This window comes from Vicia villosa, linkage group LG1, assembly GCF_029867415.1.
Source record: "Vicia villosa cultivar HV-30 ecotype Madison, WI linkage group LG1, Vvil1.0, whole genome shotgun sequence".
NCBI classification, from domain to species: domain Eukaryota; kingdom Viridiplantae; phylum Streptophyta; class Magnoliopsida; order Fabales; family Fabaceae; genus Vicia; species Vicia villosa.
Genome location: NC_081180.1, coordinates 35288585 through 35306797, shown reverse-complemented (window position 1 = coordinate 35306797; position 18213 = coordinate 35288585). Strand labels below are relative to the sequence as shown.

At 34.3% G+C, this 18213-nt stretch overlaps 2 protein-coding genes across 2 annotated transcripts; one reads left to right on the top strand and one right to left on the bottom strand.

Moving 5' to 3' along the window:
* Positions 1–6361: 6361 nt before the first annotated feature.
* On the bottom strand, positions 6362–7166 carry LOC131633964 (uncharacterized). Its single transcript, XM_058904642.1, has 3 exons — positions 6909–7166; positions 6691–6839; positions 6362–6567 (listed from the first exon to the last, which is right to left on the bottom strand). The coding sequence occupies exons 1-3, from the start codon at positions 7038–7040 to the stop codon at positions 6525–6527; spliced, it is 324 nt and encodes a 107-aa protein (XP_058760625.1). The 5' UTR covers positions 7041–7166; the 3' UTR covers positions 6362–6524.
* A 56-nt stretch (positions 7167–7222) lies between these two features.
* LOC131633954 (uncharacterized) lies at positions 7223–10361 on the top strand. Its single transcript, XM_058904635.1, has 3 exons — positions 7223–9254; positions 9504–9594; positions 9902–10361. The coding sequence occupies exons 1-3, from the start codon at positions 7359–7361 to the stop codon at positions 10090–10092; spliced, it is 2178 nt and encodes a 725-aa protein (XP_058760618.1). The 5' UTR covers positions 7223–7358; the 3' UTR covers positions 10093–10361.
* The last annotated feature ends 7852 nt before the right edge of the window (positions 10362–18213 follow it).

The window sequence follows — 18213 nt, the reverse complement described above, 5'->3', positions numbered from 1 at the left end:
ATGAATGATTTATTATCTTGATTTACATTAATTTTCAAAAGATTTACAATAGTATCTTTTAGTGACTATCATATCATTAAGAAAATATCTGAATCATGTAACAAACATGATAGTAGTGTGTATTATTTTATTATGTATGTATAGTAGAGTTGGATATGTGGGTTGACTTTCCTTGTTTATCATGAGAAAAATTACAATGAATAAAGGTGCAATAATTTAAAAAAAGCAATCGTTAGGTGGATCACAAATAAATTTGAGAACTTGCGAATTTAAACATCCACAATCTAAATGGTCTAAACCATGTTGACCAAAATTTAAACTGATTTAAAAAAGAAGTAATATAGAGCCTTCGCGTGTCATGGGTTAAACTAGCAAGTCTGCATATCTTAATTCATAACTCGGCTATAAGTATTAGAAGGTGTCGTCTCCTGTGAGATAGGTCTCTCACGTGAGAGACCTTTCTTTATTTTCTTTTTCTTTTACAACGATAGTGGAGTTTCTTTTTCTAATTTTAGTGGGGGTTATTTTGTGAGGTCAAAACTCTCTCTATTTTAAAGTTTTTATTGTTCACACATGTTTCAGAGTAATTTTGCGAAAGTTATTTTTACCGCGGGTCAATAACCCCTGCTTAATTGCTAAAAACGAAAAAAAAGAAGCAAAAAGCTTGCTCACGGTAGCCTGAGCCGTATTAGACACATATTTGTAGTTTTATTTGTAAAAAATGCATACTTGTATATATATATATATATATATATATCATTATATTGGTATTATGTTTTAACGATAAAATCATTAATACTAGTACACAATAATAGTCAATGAGCTAACGTAACTATAACTTGCATGGTCATACAATGCATGTTCACTGAAATTCTGGCACAACAAGAAAAATGTCGTATATGATGTCATGACCCCAGAATGACCAACGCAATGTCGAGCGTAATGTTAAGACATCGTAACAACAGAAGTAACAATTAACAATTTAAAGGAAGATGCAGAAAGTAAATAACATTGTTCAGTTGTTAACCCAGTTCGGTGCAACGTCACCTACGTCTGGGGGCATCCAAGCTAGAAAGGAAATCCAATATAATAGTATTAGTTTGAAGTTCTGAACAACCTCTAGTTTTACAAACTTTGCACCTAATCACTATCTGTGCTATATCTATCTAAGAACTCCTAGATATGAGACTCCTCTCACTTTTCCTCAATCACACAACTGTGATAATAACAACAATGATAATAAATAGAAGACACACTTCCAATTAAACAGAACCACTCTTGCTTAAAAGCTTATGAGTGATTCTCAAATTACAACTCAAACTCAGTCCAATTCAAGCAAGTACATGATGCAAAAATGGCTCACAAAAAATAATGAACAGACGAAACCCTAAAGTATATTCTCTCACATGCAGCTTCGTGAATCCTTTACGTTTAAAGTCTTACTTTTTATAGCCATAGAAGCACCTAGGCTTGGATATTAAATATGGCCAAATCAAATAATTTGCAAATCAAATCTTTTGGTGCAGAAAATAATGATCCCGTTAATGTTTTGACATCCAATCTTGAGAACCAAATCTTCATATATTTCTTGCTTGAAACAAATTTTCAGGGAATTAAATCTCCAAATGTGCAGCTTGGTCCATACGAAACATCAAATAAATCTTCTGAAGCACAAGAAACAAATCTTCTAAAAATAGAAACAATACAGGCTGCGATGTCGAACCAACATGTCACGATATTTTGTCGAACAACTTACTGAACTAGTTGTTTTAACAACATGCAGCCAACAAACAAAACCTAACATTAACAATTTGAACAAGTCCAACTCTAACAAGAATGTGTCAAGATATTGTACTTATTTTAATTTTCATGGCCATGCAATTAAGTTTTGGTATAAATAGATGGGCATCTCAACTTCAACAAGTCCAATTATTTTGTTAATGCCTCAAGTAGTAATGGTCTCTGTGAATCAAATTTGCAATGGTAATATTGATGAGACTTCAACAAGTCACGATTTTGATCTTACTCAAGAAAAGTATGATCATCCTATGTCCTTGATCCAACAAGCCAATTTGATTCACTTAGCATCCTTTGTCATTGGGTCTAGTTCTAACCAAGAGAATGTTTCTCTTATGACTCATCCTAGTCATTAGCTAAAAGAGACTTCTTCTTCGTGTATTCATATAGTTATACATGTTCCTTGAATATTAAGTATAATTTTTGGATCATTGACTTTAGTTGTAATGATCGTGTACGTTCTTTTACTCATTACTTTAGGGTGTGTTTGTTTCCGTGTTACAAAAAAGGTTCCTGAGAGTTAGAGGCAAAAAATAATTATTCTTTTTGTTTAGTAGATGAGAAGGAAAAAAAAAAGTCCTAGAATAAATAATACCCAGGAATATAAATTACACATGAAATTTTAAATATTTATTTTCATGCCAAATGGGGGGAATAATTTATTCCCATGGGAATAAAATAATAACCAACTATAACTACTCACTTTCATATTATTTCAACACATTATTTTATATTTTTAAAATTTTAAGATTATAAATAAAATTAAATTAAAAAATATTCCTAGAAACCTTAATTATGTAGCGGGCGAAGTTCGTTGTTTTTGTAGCGTCTTGTGATTCGCGAGGCGAATCTGTTGTTTATGTACCATCTTGTTTCATGTGTAACTTGAGTTTTGTAAGTTCGTTTGAGGTGTCTTCATTTGCGTTAGAAAGCTAACGCAATAATATTTCTTTTAAAATGGGAAATTAGGTTTAAAAACGCTACAATAGTAGCAGTCCTCTAGTTTTTATACCAGAGAAATAGTCAAATTTCAATCTTGCGTTGGTCATCTTGTTTCACGGGTAACTTAAATTTCGTAAGTCCGTTTGAGGTGCTGTTAGTTGCGTTGGAAAGAGGGTTCAAAGATATTTTATACTAGAGAGTTTCATAATTTTATCATAAATCTATAATTTTCTAAGCTATTTTGAAGTCAGACGAAATGTTCTGCTCAGTGCAAGTATTAGTTCTTGTTGAATTCATGTCTTGAAATATCAACGTTATTTCTCAGAGACAATTTCAGAAACACTTGAACTGCGCCTCAATCCCCAAACTCGTGTTTTTACACTTTAGAGCACCCGCATCCATACTACTACTCATGTTGGTGGTATAAGTGGGTCTCATCTAATATAATATAATACTTCACACTTCTCAATTATTTAAACCACCTAACTATATTTTCTAAATATCCATACTACTCATCTAAAATTCTAACATGGATCCCACAAAATTCACATTATATTTCAAATTTATATTTTATATTAATATATAAAATGTATAATTGAAATAAATTAAACCCACTATATCAAAATTCATTTATATATATATATATATATATATATATATTAATGAATTTTGATATAGTGAGAGAGAGAGAGGGAGGATATATTTATTCCTAGAGTGTCTTCAAAGGCATACGACACCTCCCTGTAACCGCTTTGGTAAAATCAACATATTTTAGGATGGCTTCATTGTTTGCACAAAGAGGTGAAATGTTGGACTCTGTGTTACGAGCTGGACAATTGTGGAGTCAATGTTGCACAAGATTTATCAAGGCAGAAGGTGCGAAGGCCAACACACATATGGTTATAAGGTTTGACCGACATAACCAGAATTTCATGGACAGATAGACAATCGACCACAGCGAAGGGCTACCAAGACAAGAGTATAGTGTTATACTAGAAGAACGTTGGTGCGATTGCGGAAAGTTTCAGGAATTTCGTATGCCTTGCTCCCATGTCATTGCAGCATGTGCCCATTCTCACTTAGATACATTAACACTTATGTCTCCCATTTACAAGTCTGAGACCTTGCTCCACGTATACAACAATGGCTTTGCAGTGGTAGTAAAAGAGGATTATTGGCCTACGTACGAGGGGGAAATTGTTTGGCACAACGACCAAATGCGGAGAAATAAAAAGGGTCGTCCCAAAAGCAAGCGTATCATAACTGAAATGGACGAGCTTGATAAGTTAGAAAGAAAGTGTGGTTTATGTCGCCAAGTCGGACACAATAAAAAAAATGTTCTAATCGTGCTAGTGGTTCTTAGAATTGAATTCTGTATGCACACTTCTTTTAAGATCTAAACATGTCTTCTTTTCATTAAGAACATCAGTTACAACACATATCATTGTTAGAAATTAAATGACATAACGACTTAAAAACAACACATACAACGGATAAAAAAACGTCAACAACACGACAAGTTATCTAATAAATAACAAGCACCAAAACAATATCATCAGAACTGTGCATCATCATCATTATGTCTCTGTCTCTTTCAACTTTCTCCAACCAAGTGCGAGACGTTCCAGTCGCAATTGACATGGCAGTTCTTCTTCTCTGGATTCTTCTAATTTCTTCGCCTGTTGGGATGTCGTCATCTAACCAGCGTTTCAACTCTCTCTTTAGACGCTCCATGGAATGGATGTTCCAAAATTTCATTTTAACCGGCGGTTTAACGGCCAAGAAAAATACATACCCATCTCTTGTGAAAATCTTAGTAGCCATGATGATACAATTTGGGAGGAAATGAGAAGATTTAGTGAGAAATTGTGAAGAATGGTGGAGAAAGGGGGTATTATTTATAGAAGACACATATACAAGGAGGAGCCATATGAGATGGCTCCTCCTCCTAAAAGTTGAAGGGAGGCGCCATTTGACATGGCTTATTGGACTGAGTGTGCCATGTCAAATGGCGCCTAAGGCTAAAAAAAAAAAGGAATAAGCCATGTGAGATGGCGCATCGGTGTTAAGGGTTTCAGAAACCTGATTATTTGCGTAATTTTTTTTAATACATGGTTATTTAAAAAAAAATCCAAATATTAACCATTGATTTTTATTAATCTAACGATTTTAATTGATCATTTAATCTAATTATTTTTGGAAATATTTTTTAATATAAAAAATTAATTAAAACCGTTAGATTAATGATAATTAATGGTTAAGATTTGAAGTAAGTCTTCAACACTTACTCTTGGAGTAAATATAAAAAAATCAAAAGATATGAAAATATATTAAATAACATACTACATGACACATAAGTTAAACGAAAATACAAAAAAATAAAATCATAAATGTTAAAATAGACTATTAGCATAAAATATAATAAACATTTAAAATAACGGTAATATTAATTTGAAATTTAAATCACGCTCCAAACCAATATATTTAATGAAAGCTAAGGTGCTTTTTTTAGATACACTGTCAATTAATACCACAGCAAATAGCTTCCATTATCAATACTACCCTTACAACAAATAACACACTTAATACCACAGCAAATAGCTTCCATTATCAATACTACCCTTACAACAAATAACACACGTAGGGTCTGTTTGGTTAGGAGAAGAAAGTGAGAAGAGAGAAATAAGTGAGAGAGAGTGTGAGAAGAGAGAAATATGTGAGAAATGAAATAGATTTGGTATATTGTTTGTTATAAGAGAAAGATAAGAGAAATAGAAAAGAAAGAAGTGTTGATATTTTTAAAAGTACAAATATATCCTTAAATTAAAAATGATTCTCATTAATTTTTATAATTTATAAACAATTAATTTTATTAGTTAATTAATTTATCTATATTAATTTACATAATTTAAGAAAGATTTTAATTATTTTAATTCAACTTATATATTAATTAAATTGAGTTAAATATCTTACTCCCTGTTTTACAAACCTTCGTTTGAAATTATCCAGACATATGGCTGCTATCTATTATTTAAAACATGAGCACAAACAAACTTTTTATACATGGATAATGCATACATACAAATACAAGCAAAGGGTAAAATTGGAATAATAAAAAACTAAACACCCTTTCTCAGCTTTCTTCGCAATATTGGAGAGATTGGAAATCGTGTGGACCCCACGTCAACTTAATCAATCTCTCCTACTTCTCTGATTAACCAAACAAGAGAAGTTTAGATTTTCTCCTCAACTTCTCTCTTAGCAATTTCTCTCTTTCTTATTTCTCTCAAACCAAACGGACCCGTAGAGTTTTACCACTCCGACAATTCTCCAAAGGATTAGACAGCTTCAATTGAAGTGAAATATGAAGATGAAGCATGTGTTTTGTGTAGAAAATGTTTGCAGATATACTCTAGCAAACATGAGGCTGGCGCTGGACATGGATGTTAGCATTATGGTTTATAATATTTCTCCTGAGCAGGTTTTGTTATCTTGCTAATGTAACCACAGTTTCGACTCCTCTTTTAGTTGCGTTGTTCTTCCTTTACTCTTGCTGGCCTTGAACCCAATTTTATCACAAAAATAATAATTTAGAAGAAGCAATTACTGAAAGTTCTTATACTCTAAAACTATTGAAGAAATTCAGTGACTTTAATCATCAGCAAAATTTGAGGCACATACATCAGCATCAAGGTTTCATTCACTAAACGGATGACTAGCCAAACATAGTTCTTACAATTGAGTTACAGTCTTAAGTTAAGAAACATAAGATATGATTTTACAATTTAGTCATAGCCTTTGCCCAGACAATTCAGACAACGTTGTACCCTGCAACAAAAACCATTATAGTATCAACTACAATTTCTATGCAATTCAGCTTCAAGACAAGATCATCCCAAAAACAGTCAAATCAAACCAAAATTAGGGAATGAAAAAAAGACCTAAACTAACCTGTTTCCATCGCAAGTAGGACAAACACATGGGTTAATCGCAATAGGATCATACATTGGAGACCAAGCAATAGTTGAATTCCCATTACACAATCTGCATATATAAAACCCCTTCCCTCTACAAGCCATACACGGCAACGCTATCTTTTTCTACAAACACAAACACATCTTGTTACACCAATTTCCAAATAACAGGATAATAAAACAGTGCATTTTTACCCGTTTATTCTCAGCCACGACGTGAAGTGCTTTGAATGTAAGTGTAGAAGCCATGTTCAGCGTTGCAATTCCACCTAATACAACTGCAGCACCTGTAATCCATGTTCGATATGGCTTCGGAATTGAATCCATGTCTTGCAATATCTACGATTATTCTCACAGGCAATTTCACAAACACTTGAACCGCACCTCAATGAAACCCAAACTACGTGTCGTTCAGTTACGGTTAACTCAGAAACAAACACTACCTCGTGTTTTCGCACTTTAAATACTTCTATATATTCTATTCTTATAAACGACGCGCGTTTAGGAGCGTGGTTCCTTATATTTTTACTCTCATCTACGCATCTACGACACGTCGTTTATTAGTTTAGCCTTTCGTCACCATCGTTTTGAAATTCGTAGCTCAGAAAACTTGTGTACAGGAACTGAAGAACAATCTTCAATGAAATGAACTTCGTTATTGCTAAAAATCCAATTCATCTATTCAATTCTCACTCATCATGTTTTCATTATCGATCTCGTGTACCTTCGATTCTTCTTCCAGGTTCAAGAACAAAATGGACACGTGGCATCAAAACCCTCAGATTGAGAGCTATATCAAGTAATTATGGAGGTTGGGATGAACTACGCAGCTCAGAAGTTTCCGGTGAGTTCGATTCGTTGCGTAGTTTTCTTGCTTCAATTGGAATCGATGATAGGAAGAATGCTTTTGTGTTCCTCATGGGGATTGTTTGTGCGATGGCGATTTCTAGGGTTAGGGTTTCTTCTGTGCTTATTCTCCCCGCTTCTGCTTTGGTTTTCGCCGTTGGTTATTCTGTAGGTTTTTTTCGAAATGGAGTGTTTTCCTTTGGTGAAGTGAGGGTGAGTGGAAGTAATAAGAGGAACGAAAAAGATGAGAATTTGATTGAGAAATTGAAGACTTTGGATGAATTCTTTGATGAAATTGATGTTGGGGTTAATAGTTTGAAGAGTGATATGCAAAATTCTATTGAGAAGAAAAAGATTAAAATGGGTGATTTGTATGGTTATGTTGAAGCTACTGATAAGATAAAAATGTCAACTTTGAATGTTAGGAATGTTGTTAAGAGTTTGATTGATAATGAGGACAAGTTTAATGGTGTTTTTGTTGAGAATCATAAAACTGCTAGAAGGAAGAAACAAGTTGGAGAAGTTGGGTACCAGATGCTGCAATATATTGGTAGTTTATTTCAGGAAAATTTGGGTAGCTCGAATTCTATTAAAGTCAGAGAAAATGTGGAGAAAACGTTGGATCAAACTCGAGCTAACAATGCTTTGCCTCCGGTTGAAGACAGGCCTTTGAATTTGGTTGATGATAGTAAAGTAAATGACAAGATTGATTCTTCTCAAGAGTTGTTTACTAATTCTGTTTCGGATATGGACAGAAATGGAAGAAGAATAAGTACTAATTCTGAGAAAGATGATTTTGGTGTAAGGGACAATCGCAGATCCGCTGACAAATTTCGTGATAGAGAAGAGTTTAGTCACGGGAGCAAAGGGTTGAGGTTCACAAATAACCGTAGCTTCTCATTGAAGATGGATTCCAGCAGTGTGACAGACATGTGGGAATCCCATGAGAGCCGACTTGATTCTGAAAGGTATAAAGTCAGAATGAAACGTGTCGAGAGAGAGACTTCTTTTGTACGCGAGCAGTTGCATAATAAAGGCCGTGAAACTCTCAGGTCTTCTCTTGAAAAGAGAGATAGTGGGTCTGATAGGTCTCAGTATAAAGATAGAGATAGCGTGGATTATGAGGTCGATCCCCTTCTTGCGGATGACTTATCTAAGAGTGAGAATGAATTCAATGCCCCTCCGTCTACAAAAATTTCAGATGATATAATGTTTGATAAGTATCTTGGTGAAGCAACAGATCTTCTAAAACAAGCAAAAGAGTTTGTAAAGGGTGTTTATGATGGCGAACAAGCTGAAATCATGTTATATAGATCTGCAGACTTACTCTCCAAAGCTGTGGACTTGAAACCTATGAGTCTGTTGGCTGTAGGACAGCTAGGAAACACTTATCTTCTTCATGGAGAATTAAAATTGAAGATTAGTCGTGAACTGAGAACTCTTCTTTCGGGAAACATCCAAACATCATCTGCAAAACATAGTAGAATATTGAAGGAGCTGCGAAATAAAATTTCCAGTAAAGATGAAGCTATGCAATTGCTTATTGATGTATGTGAAGAGTGTGAAGAGTTACTGGTGAATGCAGGAAGAAAGTATAGACTGGCATTATCAATTGATTCAAATGATGTGAGAGCCCTATATAATTGGGGCCTTGCACTATCATTCCGTGGTCAATTGGTAGCAGATATCGGTCCGGTAGGCATTATCTCGATCCTTGATATTATTAAATTACCTGTTTCAGTTCTTCAATCAATTTGTTACGATGATGTCCTATTCGGTAGATTACATGTTAACACACTTCTTTCTTTCTCTTATGCTTAGAAATTTTTGTAATTTGATATAAATGCATCTGTGACTTTGTTGTTTGCTATCTCAAGTTTTTCAAGTTAACCATTATGTTGTACATTCTGTTTTTATATTAATGTGTATTTTTAAATATCACAGGGTGCAGCTTTTGAGGCTGAAAAAGTATTCTTGGCTGCAATTGATAAGTTTGATGCTATGCTGTTGAAAGGAAATGTTTATGCACCAGATGGTATTACACTGTTATGTTCTGTTCCTGAATTTTCCATTTTTAATCTTCATATACGGGCACAACTAAAGAATATTATGCTGACAACTCCTCTGTAACATACCTGGTTCAACATGATTGTGTAAAAGATATGTTTGAAAAACTGCATTGAGAAAAGGAATTTAGGTCTTTGCAACATACACATATCATAGCTGAGCCAAATGGAAAATACAGTATTTGTACCACCCTAATATAAGTTGCAATTTATCTATGTTTAAGCAAAAATTATTATCTCCTGTATTAACTTGGATTTTACCGGGTTGAATTGCAGCTTTGTTCAGATGGGGTATGACTTTACAGCAGAGATCTCGCTTAAGACCAGGAAGTAGTAAAGAGAAGTTGAAATTACTTCAGCAGGCTAAAAGGCTATACGAAGATGCTCTTGATATGGACTCGAATAACATGCAAGTGAAAGATGCCTTATCTTTGTGTGTCTCTGAGCTTAACTATAGACAATTTTAGTAATTCATGGAAAGGATTGTCAAAAAGAATCAGTTTTGTTTCAATTACTGGCTTATATTGTGACATATCTGCCTCGGATCCAGCAGCCAGCAGGTATATTTGCAGAAGTAACCTTCAATGTACATGAGTTATGATTCCTAGTTTCATCTCCTTCCTATTGATTTTTCATAGAAGTATACAAAAGACAGCACGCATAATAAGTTAATTACAGTGGTAATAAAGATTAAATGTCAACGCAGTTATCATGAATACTTGAGTTTAAGATCCTATTGCTGCCTTCTTTTTTTTATTATTTATCTTATCCTTTTAAAGTGTGGACAATTTCTTATATTCTTTGGAATATGACCACTGTTCTTGCAAGTGGATGCCAAAAGAGGATGCGATGCTGGGTACTGGGTATATGAATTCTTGCCTGCATAACCAGTTACAATTTTACTCTCATTCATAGTATGAACCATTCTATTTCCTATGGAATGACAACTTGGTGCTGCTCTGTAATTTATGCCTCACCTATCTATATAGTATTATTAGACTTGAGTTGTGGGATCGTATAATGTATTTGAGGAACAATATCCCATGGCCTAGGCTTGTTCTAATATCTAGGCGATTTTAATGAAGTTAAGAACTACAACGAGGGCTTATCAAAATAAGAAACTACAATGAAGTCTCTGAAGGTGCTTTCCATATATCTCGGGCTAACATTTTCTTTCAAATGGTATCATGGATGCTTGTGGTTGAATGGATTTTGTTTTTTAAATGGAATTTGATTTAACGGACATAAAAATATATGGTTAATCCAATAATAAATTTGATTAATGAGTAATGACAAACTTTATTTTATGTTTTAAATTTTTTTAAAAAAATACTGTTCATTTTATAAATGTGAACAAAAAATGTGGCGTAAGTATGAAGGTAGGAAAATAGTGTAGACATAACATTGTTGGATTTTTTTTATTAGCAATCAATCAGTTTGTTAAAAATGAAATTACTATGCACTTCATTCAATGGATTCGTAAAAATCTTGTTTTATAAAAAAAGTATAAAGAAGATGGAGATGATGATTGATACGCAGGAAAAATAAAATAACCAATGGCAAATAAGTAGAGTAGAGTTTGAGAGAGTGTGTCATAGAGTTATACAAGTTTGACTTAATAATTTGGTCTACTTATCTCTTCAAAAGTTTTTTTTTTTTTAGTTTCTTCTAAAATTATAATACCTCAAATTCAAATAATATATTTAATTAGTCTTTTTTATATGCTTTATTTTATTATTTGGTGGATGTATGTGTGTTATGTGGTGGTTGGAGATTGCTAGAATTTTAATTAGTTTATTTAATTAAATTAATAGATATTAATTAAATAAAAACAATAGAATTAGTGATATCGGTGGAAAATTAGATTTATTATAAAAGTAAATAGGAAATAGATTTGGTAAGGTAATGTGGTGATTATAGAGATAAGTGATGGTGGAATGTGAATATCATAATTAGGGAGATTAAGTTTTCTTTTAAAAGAGAGAGGTGTTAGAGGTAATAGGAAGAACCCAGGGCATGAGAGAGAAAAACTCAAGAACAAAATTGTTTTGCTGGAAAATTCAGGTAAAGGGGAATTGCTTAAATAATTATGTGATTGATGAAGGATAGAGAGGGATCATTGCCCTGTTGTTTGTCATTGTTGTTATTATTCATGGATGTTTGGTGTGTTCATGAGGAAATTCATGTGATATACCATGTTATTGTAAGAAATTTGTACTCCCAAACATGCTTTTTTATACATGTTGTGTTGGATGATTTATGAACTTTGTTGGTTGCCATTGTTATGTTCTTGAAGCTTTGAAACCTAACCTTAAATCTATGAAAATATTGACTTTAATGTGTTAATTTATGTTGAGTCTGTATAAATTGTGATGTTGAGTCTGAATAAATTTTAAGGGTTTGACTTTTTATGGACCCGAAAGCGAAGCTCTGCAAGTCCTCAAATGGGGTGAAATTGTAGAAAATTACCAAACAACGTTTTTGGGTTTTGGAAGCCGCTACAAGCCATAGCAGCTGCTACGGGTGGCCGTAGCAGCTCCCTGGATTTTGTACCGCGCACATCGTTTTGTGCGTAACTTGAGTTTCATGACTCTGTTTAAGGTGCGGTTTGAAACGTTGGATAGCTGACACGACACGCTACCTTATTATGGTTATTTAGAGGTTTAATATGTGTATGAAAACATGAAGAGTATGGCTACTTGAGAGGTGTTTTATGAGATGATTATCGAATAGTTATATAATCATGATTTGATGGAGGTTATGTTCATGAGTTGTTGAATTTTGGTATAATCATGCGATGATAACTATAGTTATATATTGTTAATGTTATGCATTATTATGATGAGAAAAAATAATCATTGAGTTGATTTTATGATTATTAACGGTGAATTATGATTATACATGTGGGTTGTGAATGTTGTGATTATAATCATGTGCAGTGAAAGTAATTATAATTGTTGTGTTGTGGTGTGTAGTTCAAAAGTGGTGACTATTGTTAATGATATTTTTCATGACGTTTATGGTTAGAAGGGGAACTGTAAACATGTTGTTGTTGTTGTTGCATTGATAATATGTCATGTGTCATATAATGTCGTGTTCCAAAAGAGGCGAGCCACAAGTTCGGAAGGGGAAAAAGTGACTTATCCGGATCTTAGAAGGGGGATCGGGGTTCAGAAGGGGGACCCAGTTCAAAGATAAACCATTGTTGAGTTTGGTACCACATGCATAGTGTCGATTTATGGGTCATATTACATACATATAAGCTTTGTGATGTTGGGGTGAATTATTCATTTGTGTTGAGTGAGAATAATTGTTTGTGGTGTGATTAAATGATGTTGTTGTGTATTTTAATCTACCCTCATATTCTTTACACTATTAATATATCGAAGTTTATTCTCACCCTTTTTCTTCTTATTTTTATGTTGCTTGTATTTCATTGTACAAATGCTCAGGAGGAGCGACTTGTTGATGTGAGTTGGAAGATGGCATGGATGCCTATCTTCGTTTATTTTAGTTTATTGTTATTTTAGTTGGTTTAATGCTCTAGTATGTAACATCGAAATCAGGGCGATTTTTTTGCATTGAATTATGAGTGGAATCGTGTTATGTGAATTGAGCAATTCATAGTTGAAGAATTATGATGAAGTTTTGTTTAATTGATATTCGATAGTGAGTTGATATTTCAAAATGTTCGAAAAGTATGCATGTTTTGTTGAGCGACGTCCTATATTATCGTTTAATTATTTTAAATTAAGTTACGGGGTCTAGGGTGTTACAAAGTGGTATCAAAGCAGGTTGGTCCATTCGGCCAGGTTGTGTAATTTTGTATGTTCTCTGGTATACGACATGTGTGTGAAACACTATTGGTGCTCGTTTATTTTTCTAACTACTTGCTAGCAAGAGCAGGATTGAAACAAATGAGGGAGAAGCTTATGCTTCTTTGAGATGTTTCTGGTGTGGAGTATTGGTTCAGTGTGTCACTGATTGCAAGAGTGCAAGTGTTATTGAGGTTGTGTTATTTCCCAAACCTGAAAAGAGTACGAATTCGATATTCATATCTTCCGGTCAAGTAGAGGTATCCTTGAGAGGGATAATGATCAAGTGCTTGTGATCTTCGCTTCCTTGAGAGTGGAGAGTGATTTTGGGCTAGTGATATGTCTGTGGCGTGTGAGTTTCTTGATGTTTTTCCTGAAGATATTTGTAATTTGCAGTCCGAGCATGAAGTTGAGTTTACCATAGACTTAGTACCAAGTACTAGCCCTATGTCGATGACACCTTATAGAATGCATCAGAAAAACACTCATAATCCAAATAGAAATCACCAATGACTTAGTTCGACAATAGTCAACCTTAATAATTATAAAACTTCTTCAATTAATTCAATATTCAATAATAAAGCAAATAACAAGACAATAACGTTCATCCCCCGAGTGTTACGTATCACAGCGACGACACGAACCTAACTATCGAAGGTATTTAGCCTTCATTCTTGATTACCTGCACGTTACCAACATAGGGGTAACATCCAAATAGAAAGGGTGAGATGTCTTACAATATAAAGGAATGCATGATAAATAATATAGAAGATACATATCATACATAATTTCACCACTTCATACAACATTAGCATCATTCATCCTTCAACAACACATCGTTAGTCAATAACAATCGATTCGTCAATCATGCAATCTTCATGATAATGTAATACAACCGACTGTCATACCCCAAAATTTACCCGATATAATTCACATCTGATGATTTATTAAGGGGGTTAAAAATTAAGAGCCATAGGGTTTAATATACCTATTATTAAACTCGATCTCTTATAAAATTCCCTTATAAATTGGTTTAAAATGAAATGGAGATGTAGATAGCAAATCTTCCCAAATCCAATTAACACTCATAGCCTAAAGGGGAACATGTAAATCCACTCATTTATTTTTGTAAATTTTATTCATATTTATTTGGATTGTATGCAAATAAAAGCTAAATAAATTAGTTAAAATTATAAAAACATTTGAGTTAATTTACATGGCTTGGTCACTAATCCTATAAAGGCCCATATGACAACATAAAATAGAAAATTTGGTTTGCATGGTCCATGAGAGAGATTATCCAAAATAGAAAGAAAATGATATAATTTTCAAATCTCTCCAAGGGCATGATCTTTTCTATTTTTCTTTGACCTAATCCATGCCTTATAAATACACAAAGAAAGTCAGAGGCAAGGGGGACGAAAAATCTTCGAAAAGAAACTAGGGTTCCCAAGTTCAAAACGACACAAACTTGTCAAATTTGAAACAAAAGGGGCAGGCCTCCTGAGAGCTTGCTGAAACGATTCTATCATATTCCAGAGGTAAGTAGAGGTAAGGGAGATCTTTTGAAGAGCCCCATGCTCGTCATGCAGTGACATACACGTTCATGTTCCTTTACATTATGTTCATCGTCGTTTTCTGTTTTACAACTTGTTTCAATTAGAACTAACATCACTAATGCGTTCATATGGTGTTTTAGAATTGATTTAACCATTCATTCGCAATGTTTGATGGCGAGAGAAGGATTTGCCATTGTTAGGGCAAAGAAGCTCATGAGCTTCGTACACATGGTTTCACGAGGTTTCAGGATAAATGGACTGCATATTCAGGATCAGGAAGCAATTCCAAGCCGATCTGGGTTGTTATTTTTTTTCTTTCATCCGTTTTGGTAGTTTTCAGGTGGCAGCCATGGAAGGGGAAGGACCTGCGGAAAAATCCGCAGGTAAAATCGCAAGGATATCCGCAGCGAAATCCGCATGTACAGAGGTAAGGGATGATGAACAGTGGGGAGTAACTCTCAAGGCACGCGTGTGATCTTTTGGGTGGTGAGTCAACGCTTCCAGGCTGCAGCATACGTGTGGCTAGCGTTCATTGGCTAGTCAAACGCCACTCTTCATCTCTCCTCACGGGATTGGAGCGCAGCTCTTTCTTCTGGGGCCCACGTTTGTTTGCGCTGACTTCATTCTTCTTATATCATTATTTCAAGTTTATGTTATTCAATGGGTTTGTTAAACAGCTAACAATCCTTGACGAAGTGGTGTTTTGTGCGTTTGTAACCCAAGGGTCCAGGGTTCAATCCCTGGCCCTTGCATCCTTTTTCCAAACTCTCATGTATCAGCCACAAGATCTCCTACCGTCCAGATCTAACGCACACAAAGTTGAAGGTTCACCGTACACCTTCAAAGGCTGCCACATAGAATTATTGTCAAGGTTTTTTTTTATTCTTTTATTAGTTTTCTAAATTAGTTTTATATTTTCTATTTTTTATTGAATTTAGGGTTTCTCTTATAATTTTTCTATTTTATTTAGGATTTAAATAAAAATATGACTAAGTGTAGAATTATATTCCCCAATTATTTCGATTACTCGATTTAATTATTTAGTCAACTTTAATTATAAATCACTAAAATCCTAGGAAGATTATAAAAAATATTAGGGATTGCCCCAATCCCCATTAATCCTTAAATAATTCTCTCCTCGACCTGACTAAAGCTATTGGTCGCATTAGACGAGAGATAAAAATATATAATATAAAATACATTTAATTTGCTGCCCGCGACGATCGAATCTATCGATCTGAGTAACCAGCAATGCCCCATTAATCCGTTAGCTATACTGATCAAATCTATTGATCATCGCATCTAACGGTGACATATTAAATCAGGGTTGTACGCTCAAACATTCAAAACACACTAAACCACGACACTACGGATTTTTATCCTAGGCAATTCAAAATGCCTTTCAGATCAAATTCAAACTACGATAGGCCATTCAAAAAGCCTTCAAACACTTTCATAATCAATTCAAAGGCGTACAACCCTGTGCCCGAACTACGTTGACTCTGATTCTCCATAAGGAGATACGTAGGCACTTGGATAACCAAGGCGAGTCCCCCCTCCCTAAAATCTCAATTTTTCCCCTATTCACTTTCTTAGCTATTAAACCTCAATATTTTAGCCATAAAACTGTTACCCTAGATTCAAAGCCAATAGGAAAGGGTTAAGGGTGCCTAACACCTTCCCTCGACCTGATTATAATAACTTACCCCGATCTCTAAACTGCATAGGGTTTCCTATTCGCCCTTCAGAATAGGTGGCGGCTCTAAAACCTTCAAATTTAGGGCAGGTTGCTACACCGACACAGTGCAAATGCATGTGGTACCATCAAGGCATAAGCCCCCTTCGCAATTGCCAATTATTAGAGGCATCAACAAGGCATAAGCCTCCTTCGCAATTTTGCCAATCCATGCCAATGTGTTTGCCAATCCAGGCCATCGTAAAAGTATGCTATGCATGCGACTCGACAATGCGACATCATAAAAATACACAACAACAACAACAACAATAATACACAAAGAGGCATAACCACCATTACAATTACCAATAATCAGTGGCAGCAACAACATCATCATCGTATTCACTTGCAACATATAATCACACCCTTTTTTATGACAACATCAAATAACCACGTTCGCACTTCGCATAATCACAATATACCAAAAAATACAATTTTAAAATATTATCAAAAGGTTCTCAAATCAAATTTATTAAATAGGAAATAATTTTAGCTTTTGGAAGTTCAAACAGCGTGTCAAACGGATTCCCGAGTCAAAAATTATGGCTCTTTGAAGTTTTAAAAGAAACCTTAATTTTAACTCAGGGGAACCCAATTCCCCTATTTGGGAACCCGGTTCCCCTATATCCTCTATTTCTGGGAACTCAGTTCCCTTATTTGGGGAATCGGTTCCCCCTGTTTAAAAACCAATTTTTACGCTACAGAAACTCTGGGAACTCGGTTCCCTTATTTGGGGAACCGGTTCCTGCTGTAGTAGACCCAAAAATTTGTTGTTTTGCTGCTACGAACCTCTACCCCTCAAAACCCCAAAAAACCATATTTTCCCGATACAAAAATCACCAAAAAACACAGTTTTTCAATTCAAATTCTAACATATTATTGTTCACATACAAACATCTATTCCATCAATTGCAGAAACATTACAAGTCATTCACAACAATCATAGACACATAAAAACTCAAATTCTTCACACATTCATAGATATAAAATCATGAAGCATAATCTCTACCATACTCATTATCATGCCAACCCTTAGAGAGTAAGAGCCCCACCCTTACCTTGGATTGAAGGTTGCTCTAAGCTTCCAATGGGTTTTGCCCTAGCTCTCCGCACTTCCCTCTTTCTACATTCTCCAAATTTTTAGAATTTTCTCTCTTTCTCCTAATTCCCTTGTTTTATTTTTCCCCTATAATTTCTCACTTTTACTAATGGGCTTAACTCACACCCCTCACTAATGCTACTTTTAACCTCATAACAGGCCCAATGTTCATATTCTATTTATTTTATTAATAATAATTAATTAATTAACTCATAGCAAAATAGCTTAATCTTAAATAGTTCATAAATTAAATCAAGTAATTCACAAACACATCATAAAATAGTTATTTTAAATAAACGAGCGTTATAAGCATGCTTTCCCTAAATAGTTGTAATAAGCAACCATAATAACTACTCTCTTTTAGTTGTAGCACAATCAAG